This window comes from Stenella coeruleoalba, assembly GCF_951394435.1.
Source record: "Stenella coeruleoalba genome assembly, chromosome: 3".
Taxonomy (NCBI): domain Eukaryota; kingdom Metazoa; phylum Chordata; class Mammalia; order Artiodactyla; family Delphinidae; genus Stenella; species Stenella coeruleoalba.
Genome location: NC_137148.1, coordinates 171,706,857 through 171,716,873, shown reverse-complemented (window position 1 = coordinate 171,716,873; position 10,017 = coordinate 171,706,857). Strand labels below are relative to the sequence as shown.

Genomic DNA, 10,017 nt, shown 5'->3' with positions numbered 1-10,017 from the left:
GTGTAAGCTACCTAACCTCTCTGGATCTTAGTTTCTCCATCTATAAAATGGAGTTATGATGGTATCTGCCTCCTGGAGATTTTCCAAGGATTAAATGAGTTAGTACAAAGGTGACTAGGATAACGTTGAGTGATATATAAGGCATTTTAAAATGTTGTCAGGGGGTTTCCCTGGTGGTGCAGTGGTTGAGAGTCCGCCTGCTGATGCAGGGGACACGGGTTCGTGCCCCGATCTGGGAAGATCCCACATGCCGCGGAGTGGCTGGGCCCGTGAGCCACGGCCACTGAGCCTGCACGTCCAGAGCCTGTGCTCCACAGCGGGAGAGGCCACAACGGTGAGTGGCCCGCGTACTGCAAAAAAAAAAAAAAAAAAAATGTTGCCAAACGCAAGTTCCTGTGCCCAATGCACAGTGAGGACAAACAAACCAGAAGTTGGAGTTTGGAGCAGAGAAAGGTTTATTGCAGGGCCATGCAAGGAGACCAGTGTCTCATGCCCCATAAACCCCGACTCCCCAGAGGGTTTCAGCAAAGCACTTTTAAAGGCAAGTGAGAGAGGGACGTGGTTAGTTGCTACAAACTTCTTGGTTTTGGAATCCTTTGTTCTTGCAGCTGTGCAGGTCAGGTCAGGTCAGGATGTTCCTGTAAACCTCCAACAAAACAAATGTTATTCCCTATTCTGAAACATTTTACCTCTATGTGAAGGGACTCTTAAACGTCAGAGCCTTGAGAATAGGCTCACCTGCATATTTCAGGCTATAGGCAACATTCTTGTACAAAAGGTACAAAGCCACCATGACTAAGCACAGGCAACAGGGCAGAAAGGTTAAAGTAAAAGGAAGAGGTCTAAAAAGGAGTCAGGGGCTTCCTCGGTGGTGCAGTGGTTGAGAGGCCACCTGCCGATGCAGGGGACACGGGTTCGTGCACAGGTCTGGGAAGATCCCACATGCCGCGGAGCGGCTGGGCCCGTGAGCCATGGCCACTGAGCCTACGCATCCGGAGCGTGTGCTCCACAGCGGGAGAGGCCACAGCAGTGAGAGGCCCACGTACCGAAAAAAAAAAAAAAAGAGTCAGATTTGTTCTTCCCTATTACAAAATCAGACACGTAAGTTTGAGGGCCTTTATATTCCTTGTCTTAACAACATCCCAGGAGGGCAGGGGATATCAATATCCTCATTTTACAGATGAGGAAACTGAAGCCCATGGTGAGCGGCAGAGCTGGGGAACGGTGATGCGTTACAGACACCTGAGCCACCTAAGAGCACAAGTCAGGATTCATGGGAACAGTTTCATCGTTGTCAGGGAGGAAGGTGGGGGTGGAGAGTAAGGAGGGGAAGAAGTTTCCCAGGCTCATTGTGAGGCATGATGCTAGGACTAGTTCTCCCAACACTCTAGGTCATGGAGCACCTGCTATCTGCTGGGTCCTGTGCTGGGTGCCAGGGACATAGCTGTGGCCCAAACACTGTCACTACCTCCACTCTCATGGAGCTCCAAGTCCAGGGGAGAAGGTGGATGAGTAACCAGGCGCGATCGGATCTATGATGGAGTTGCACAGGCAGATGTGGGAGCCCGGAAGAGGGCTGAGGAGGAGAAATCAGGGAGACTTCCTGGAGGAGGTGATGCTAAAGCTGAGACCTGAAGGATGGGCAGGGCACGTGCCAGGCAGGCCACTCTACTGGGGACAACAAGGGCAGGTGCAAAGACCCCAGATGGGAGGGAGCAGCAAAGAGTGCAGCTCAGTCAAAGCAAAGTGTGACACCCCACAGGGCAGAGGGGGCCACAGGGCCAGCTCACACAGGCCCAGGACACAGGCTGAGAGCTTCAAGGAGGCCCAGGCTCCACTCACACCAAATTCCACCGAGACCTCACCCTGCCTGCCACTGTCCCGAATAAACACACGTGGACCAGGAATCAGGAAAATGTAAGAAGTATCCCAGCTTATACATGCTTGGAACGTTTTCCAGTCCTGTCCAACAGAACTTTCTGTGATGATGGACATGCTCTGTGTCTACACTGTCCAAAACAGTAGCCACAAGTCCCATGTCCCATCAAGCACTTGAAGTGTGGCTAGTGTGACCAAGTGTTATGGGCTGAATTGTGTCTCCAAAATTCACGTCTTGAAATCCTAACCCCCAGGACCTCAGAATAGGACCTTATTAGGAAATAGGATGGTTATAGGTGTAATTAGTTAAGCTGAGTCACACTGGAATAGGGTGGCCCTAATCCAATAGGACTGGTGTCCTTATAAAAAGGGAAAATTTGCACACAGATGTGCACACAGGGAGAACCCATGTGAAAATGGAGTCTACAAACCAAGGGATGCCAAAGATTGCCAGCAAACCCCCAGAATCTAGGAGAGAGGGCTCAGAACGAACCAAACCTGTTGGCACCTTGATCTCAGACTTCCAGCCTCCAGAACCATGAGAGGATACATTTCTTTTCTCTTTTCTTTTTTTTGACCGCACCGCTCAGCATGCAGGATCTTAGTTCCCCGACCAGGGATCCAACTTGTACCCCCTGCAGTGGAAGCGTGGAGTCTTAACCACTGGACCACCAGGGAAGTCATGAAAGAATGCATTCCCGTTGTTTAAGCCCCTCGGTCTGTGATACTTTGATACGGCAGCTCCAAGAAATGCACCAAGAAACTGAATTTTTAAAATTCATTTTAATTAATTTTACGCACCCACATGTGGCCAATGGCTGCTTTATTGAACCAGCGCAGTAAACAGTTTCCCATCGCCGCATCCCCCATCCTGCAGGGGAGAAATGGAGGCTCAGAACGGAGCTATCCCATCCAGAGTGGCAGACGGGATGCTGACCCAAGAACTTGGCAAGACGGAGGCAGAAGGACCTGCGGACACTTTCTTGGCTAGGAAGATGGAAAGAGAGCACTTTCTACCAGCCAAAGGTGGCTACATCCGGAGGGTGGACCCCTGCGGCGCTGTCCCATACCATTGCCGCAAGTCCTGTGAACTGTCTAAATGCAAAGGAATTCCAAGTTCAGTCTTCAGTCGCACAGGCCACTTATCGAGGGCTCAGTAGCCACATGAGGGTCCCACACTGGCACCGTCGCTGAATGTTTTGTCAACACACTGATGCCACGCGCCATGGCAAAAACGCTGAGCCAGTACCGACCGCCTCCCGCGGTGGGTTCCGTCTGCTATAGGCCCATTTCACAGATGGGGAAGGAAGAGGCAGGTAGTGCTAAAGGGAGAAGTGGTGCGATTTCCCCGAGGTCAGGAGGGCCAGTCGGCTCCCCCTCTGCTGGTCTCCAGACTGAGTTCCAAGAGATGCAGAGGCCAGAGGTGGGGGAAGGAGGCCGCCCAGGACCCAAGATGAGAGATAGGGCAGGGAAAGGGGAAGTGAACAGGAAGGGGCGGGTGTCGTGGCCCTCCCTGTGCTGCAGGCACAGCTCCAGCAGACCCACAGCCCTCATCCCATCACCCTGATGCCACATGTGAATAAGGGGCTGCAGCATCTCATCCCATCATTGAACTCTCGCGTTGCCGGGGCATAGACACCCCCCTACCCAGCCTAACCCTGGCAGCCTGGGAGCCCCACTGAGGCCCACTGTGGGGCTGGGATTTCCTCAGAATCTCACAGGAGGGGGACTGCGTACACAGCAAACGCATTCATCCCTATTCCAGCGCGCTCTCTGTTCCTCCTGTTGCCTCCTGCCCCACGGAGACCGTGGGAAATCCACTCGGCGTCAGCAGCCTCAGGAGGCTTCGGGGAGGACTGCAGGGCCCTGGGACGCATGCCCCCGGCCGCCCTCTTCCTTCCTCTGCATCCAGCCTGCCTGCTGCTGCATCCCTGCGCGCCCGGGCGTGCACCTGGCAGCTGAACCACTGCCCTAACCGTGGGCTCAGATGCTCCGTACGCTGGAGATACTGGACAGGGGCTCCCGCATCCGGAAGCTGTGCGAGCGGGAGCCCCGAAAGCTGTCCCTCGGCCTCAGCGAGCTGTCGGTGGTGGAGGCGACGGACTGGGCCTCGGCAGCCCGGGCCAGGCAGTCCCCAGGCCCTCGCAGTCCCAACCGGAGACACGCACAGCAGAGGAAGCCCAGCACGGCCCGGCACACCTCCCGGCTGCGGAAGGAGTAGATGACCGGGTTGACCGCGGAGTTGAGCACGGCCAGCGCCAGGATCCAGTCCATGCCCCGCAGGTACTCCTGAGCCCAGACGTTGGAGCCAAAGATGTCGGCCAGCAGCAGGCCGAAGAGCGGGCCCCAGCACACCACGAAAGCCACCAGGATCATAAGCACCGTCTTGAGCAGCCGCTGAGCCTTGCGGCGGGCCGGGGTGCACGGGGCCTTCTGCCCGTTGGAGCGCACCACTCGGAAGATGGCCCCGTAGAGCACCATGATGGTGGCCAGGATGCAGGCGAAGACCACCACGCAGAAGAGGATGTAGCCCTTGGAGTAGAGCGGGAGCAGGCTGGAGCAGCGCTGGAAGGCGCAGACGCAGTTCCATCCCAGCAGAGGCAGCAGGCCCAGCAGGGCTGCCAGCAGCCAGCAGAGTCCGATGAAGCTGCACACGCGGCCCCTCTTGGTGGCCCCGTTCTCAGCCACCGGCCGCACCATGGTGGCGAAGCGCTCGCCCGCCGTGAAGAGCAAGCTGAAGGTGGAGGCGGCCAGCGCCATGAAGAGCAGGCCCTCGCGCAGGAACCACTGGGCCGGCGCCAGGTGGAAGGTGCGCGACCCGGACAGCAGCACGTTGGCCAGGTACGCGGCGCCCGTGAGCAGGTCGCTGAGCGTGATATTCACCAGGCAGTAATAGACCCAGCGGCGGGAGCGCATGCGGCTGGCGATGGCCACCAGCACCAGCAGGTTCTCCAGCACCACCAGGCAGCTCACGGCCACGAAGAGCCCGCGCAGCACCCCCAGGCCGCCCTCCTCGGGCCCGCCCCGCCCCGCCAGCCGGCCAGAGTGGTTGTAATGCAAGACGATGAGCCGGCTGTGCCCGATGGCCGCCAGCAGCTGGCAGGACTCGGGGGCCTCGGTCGGGGCCCCCGTGGCGTTCATTGCGGTCCCCGGGGGCAGACTGAGGCCCGGGGTGGTTCGCCCCAGGCAGGGTGGAGCCGCTCGCCTTGCCCGGTCTTGGTTTCCTGTTATTTGAAATTTCCTGTTATGTTCAAGGTACCCCCAGGGTGAGGGTGAGGGTGAGGCCGGGACGGGGAGGGGCATCCCAACGGTCGCTTCCCACCCGGACTCCCGGAGGGCGCTGCGGCTGCTGCCTGCTGCGAGCCCGCGGTCCCTCATTGCGGGTGGGGTCCCAGAGCGGGGGAAACCTGTTCCCCTGTGACACCCGGGCTGGATGACTTCCCCGCCCCCATGAGCTACTCCCTGCAGGACCCGCTGTTCCGTCACCGGCTCCCCAACTGCTCCAAACCCGCCTGGCACACAGTAGGTGCTTAATAAGTGTGCGTCAAGCGGCCGCACACACAGGAGCACCACCAGCTTTCTCAGCGATACCGCAGATGCACCCCGTTTTAGCCTCACGACAGGGCCAGGACCACGCAGTCCACAGAAGGGGAAACCGAGGCCTGGAGAGGCTGTGTCCGCCCCGGGTCCCGCAGAAGAGCACACAGCCAGGAGGTGAATCCCACGCACCCACACGTTTACCCGGGGCTTCCGTGGCGGGACCCTCTCTCCCCAGGTTTTCCGTTGCCTCTCCTGCCCCTGAGCTGGCTTTGCTGGGAGTAGAGCTGCTGGGGACCGCCACCCGGGGCAGCACCTCACATCTGGAGGGGGAGGGGCTCACAGAAGTGGGGAACTCACCCCACCGCCACTGCACAGCCATCCTGACCCGGCTCACACTGACTCAACCAGAGAAGGGTGAGGACGGAGGTGTGTGGGCACCAAGGCGGGAGAGGAAGTCGGGGATGATGTGTGGAGTGATGTGTGGGGGGCCTGAGGCGGGGGGACACTGCCCTGGCCAGTGTCTGAGGGAGGAGACACAGGTGTCTGAGGGGCTCTGGTGTCCCCCGTGAGTGGCGGGTGGGCCGGACACAGGGGTTGAGGACAGCCCAGGGACTGTGGCCCCCTGAACCCTGAGTTCATCGCTCAGCTCTGGAGCGGGACAGTTACAGGGAAGCTCAAAGGGAGGGGCGCCCTGGGGAGTAGCAACATCTGGTCACTGGAGGTGACCAAGCAGAAACGGATCTGAAGGGGGGGTTGTGAGAGGAGGGGCTGTGCAGGCAGCTGGGGGGAGGGGGGAGGGGATGAGCACCCGAGCCCCAGTCCCGGCCTCACGTGGGACCACCTGACCCAGGCACGTTCACAGGGAGACACATGGCACGTTCTGAGCCTGGGCCCTGGACTGAGCCCTGATCCCAGGCTGAACCCTGACCTTGGCCGAACCTGTGACCATAGGCTGACCCCAACTCTGATCCCTGACCCAGGCTGACCCCCAATCCCAGCTGAGCCCTGATCCCAGGCTGAGTCCTGACCTTGGACTGAGCCCTGGTCCTAGACTGAGCCCTGATCCTAGACTGAGCCCTGATCCCAGACTGAACCCTGACCTTGGACTGAGCCCTGATCCTGGACTGAGCCCTGATCCCAGGCTGAATCCTGACCTTGGCGGAACCCATGACCACAGCCTGACTCCAACCCTGACCCCTGACCCTGGTTGAGATTTGACCCTGAACTGAACCCTGACCCCAAGCTGAACCCCAATCCCAAGCTGAGTCCCAACTCTAGTGGAGCCCCAACCCCAACTAAACCCCAACCCCAGCTGAGCCCCTCACCCCAGGCTGAGAGAGCAAATTGAGAACTAGACTAAAATGCTATGAGAGAGCAGAGTTTGGCTAATTTGAGGCCAAGCTGCCCAACAGTGGTGACCTTCTGCCATGAATTACCTGCTGACTGGGTGAAAGGCCATACGTGCATTATACCTTATTTAATTTTACGATTATCCCCATGCTACAGAAGAGCAGTCCCCCTTCTAGCAGTCTGTCCTGAAAACACAGCTTTAACAATACACAAGTGAGTACACAAAAGGTTACTCATTGCCATTTGTAAGTGTAAAATATTGGAAGCAACCCAGATGTCTGTACACAGGAGAGAGGCTGATGCATTACACTGCACTTCACCGTGGAGTACTATGCAGCCATGAAAAAGAAATGAGGGTGATCTCTGTGAGCGGAACAGGGTGATTTCCACGATGTATTGTTAAGTTGAGGGGGAAGTAACAAGTATGTTACCTTTTGTATAATAAAGAAGGGGGGAGTAAAATACCCATATATCAGCTTGTTTTTGCAAAGGAAAGATAAACCAAGAACCAATCAAATTGGTTACCTACAGGAGTGGATGGGATTGAAATTGAAGAGAGGAGGGGATGACACCCTTTGAGTTTTCCTCTTTGTATAGTTTTTAAACTGTTAATGCTTTCTATATTCAACAAAAATTTAAATCAACAACGATGGAGGACGGAAGCTTTAAGATGGACCATAAATAGAAAACAAATGAACTGAACGGTATGTCAAATGAAAAACGTAACCTCACAGAAATAGAAAAGAACCAGCTTATCCAACTTCTGGACACACTACTCACTCTAAAGGCAAAGGGAACTGCAAAAAAAAATTTAAACTTGGTTCAGTACGTTCGTTTTTGGGAGTGGCATAGATGTAGTGATTCTGAAACTATCCTGTACTGTGGGACTGAGTGAAGTAGCAAATGTGGCGAAGTAGCAAGTGTGTTGATATTATTAGGAATCAGGTGTTCACTGGGGGAGAGAGGTGCAAAGATGAAATAGAAGAGCCCCGCAGGGATGAAATGGGATTAAAGTATCCATGTGGACTTGATATTTAAACACAAATCAATTTCCTAACTCCATCCATTGAGATAACCCAATAGGAATGAGCACACCTAGCACCCAGATCTTGGCTTCTAAATATCATGCCCTAAAAAAAAAAAGAAGGGATCCAGGACTCTAGGGAGAAATGATTGATTCCAGGGATGGGGCAGGAAGCATACAAGGTGAGCCTGGAATGTCTTGTTGCACCAGAGAGTAAGGAAGGGCTCCGAGAAGGATGGGGACCCGTGGGAGAAACACAAGCTGGCCAAACCTGAGACAATTTGAGCATCAACGATGAACAATCTTAAAATCACACAGACTTGGGGCTTCCCTGGTGGCGCAGTGGTTAAGAATCAGCTTGCCAGTGCAGGGGACACAGGTTCAAGCCCTGGTCCAGGAAGATCCCACATGCTGCAGAGCAACTAAGCCCGTGGGCCACAACTACTGAAGCCTGCACTCTAGAGCCTGTGCTCTGCAACAAAGAGAAGCCACTGCCATGAGAAGCCCGAGCACTGCAACAAAGAGTAGCCCCCACTCACAGCAACTAAAGAAAGCCCGCGCACAGCAACGAGGACCCAACACAGCCCAAAATAAAATAAATATATTTTTTAAAAATCACACAGACAGAAAGTAGGATGGTGGGTGCCAGGGGCAGGGAAGGGGGGGATTCAGAGTTAGTGTTCAATGAGGACAGAGTTTCAGTTTTACAAGGTGAAAAGAGTTCTGCAGATGGATGGTGGTGACAGTTGCAAAATGACGAATGTATTCATTCAGTCATACCTCTGAAATGTACAACACGGTTCATTTTATGTTATGTGTATTTTAAAAAACAATTAGGAAAAAAAAAAAAAAGAATGACCATTCTGTATGATCCAGCAATCCCACTCCCAGGTGCTGACTCAATAACAGAGTTTAAAAAATCACCATTTGGGGGCTTCCCTGGTGGCACAGTGGTTGGGAATCCGCCTGCCGATGCAGGGGACACGGGTTCGTACCCCGGTCCGGGAGGATCCCGCGTGCCGCGGGGCGGCTGGGCCCGTGAGCCATGGCCGCTGAGCCTGCGCGTCCAGAGCCTGTGCTCCGCAACGGGAGAGGCCACAACAGTGAGAGGCCCGCGTACCGCAAAAAAAAAAAGAAGAAAAAAAATCACCATTTGGTAACCATCCCAGCAATAATTGATCCAAGCAGGATTCATCAGTGGATGCTAAAGTAATTAGGTGGAAGTTTGTTGGGGAGCAGGATATTTACGTAATCTCAAAGTATTTTCCTACGGATGATTTATCAGTTACAAAGGGGAAAATGCCTTACTTAGAAACCGGTGAAGAGCAGCTTAACCAAGACACCAAGTAAACACACAGGGAATGGGGGAAAAAAATGGGCTTCGTGGGCCTCCTGGGCCTCCTGATACAAGGCACTGAGAAGGACACATCACTTCTAGGCTATTCCTGCCAAACGTGGATCACCTGCCTCTGATTGTGGGAACCATCAGACAGACCCACACTGAGGGACATCCCACAGAATAATTGGCCTGGCCTCTTGGAAAGACTCGAGGTCGTAAAAGGTCATAAGAGACAACAACAACAACAAAAGCCTAAAGCTGTCTCAGAAGAAAGGAGATCAGAGATATATGAAACTACATGCAATGAGTGACCCCCAACTGAATACAACAACAGGGGAGGGGGGAGGCGGGAGTTGCTATAAAAGACAATATTGGCACAACTGGTGAAATTTTCGTATGCGCTGTATATTAAATACTATTGTTGCATCAGTGCTAGATTTCCTGAATTTGACCAACAACTTCTGGTTACATAACAGGAGGTGTTTGTTTGCAGGAAATACATTTGGTTTTTCTGTTTGTTTGTTTGTTTTGTTTGTTTTTTTTTTTGGTTTTTTGGAGTCATGTTGCCCACTTCCAAATTACTTAGAAAAAAATTAAGAAAAAGAATAAAAAATGTGTATATTCTTTATGGAATAGATTGTATAGTTTTAGATTATGTTTACAGAGAAATATAAAGCAAAAGGTTAACTGTGGGAGCATCTAGCTCAGGGGTCTGCAGACTTTTTCTGCAAAGAGCCAAATAGTAAATATTTTTGGCATTGAGGGGCAGACAGTCTCTGTCACAATGACTCTGTTGTCATCCAGAAAGCTGCCCCGGAACATGTGTAAATGAATGGGCCTGGCCATGTGCCAATAAAACTTTATTTACAAAAACAGGCTTAGAGCA

The 10,017-nt window shown here is 53.8% G+C and overlaps 1 protein-coding gene across 1 annotated transcript; it reads right to left on the bottom strand.

The window, feature by feature from the left end:
• Positions 1 to 3,861: 3,861 nt before the first annotated feature.
• On the bottom strand, positions 3,862 to 5,034 carry S1PR4 (sphingosine-1-phosphate receptor 4; the record flags this gene model as incomplete). The annotated part of the gene is made up of 1 exon (XM_079917239.1): positions 3,862 to 5,034. Exon 1 carries the CDS (start codon positions 5,017 to 5,019, stop codon positions 3,862 to 3,864), a length of 1,158 nt encoding a protein of 385 aa, XP_079773365.1. The 5' UTR covers positions 5,020 to 5,034.
• Between the last annotated feature and the right edge of the window lie 4,983 nt (positions 5,035 to 10,017).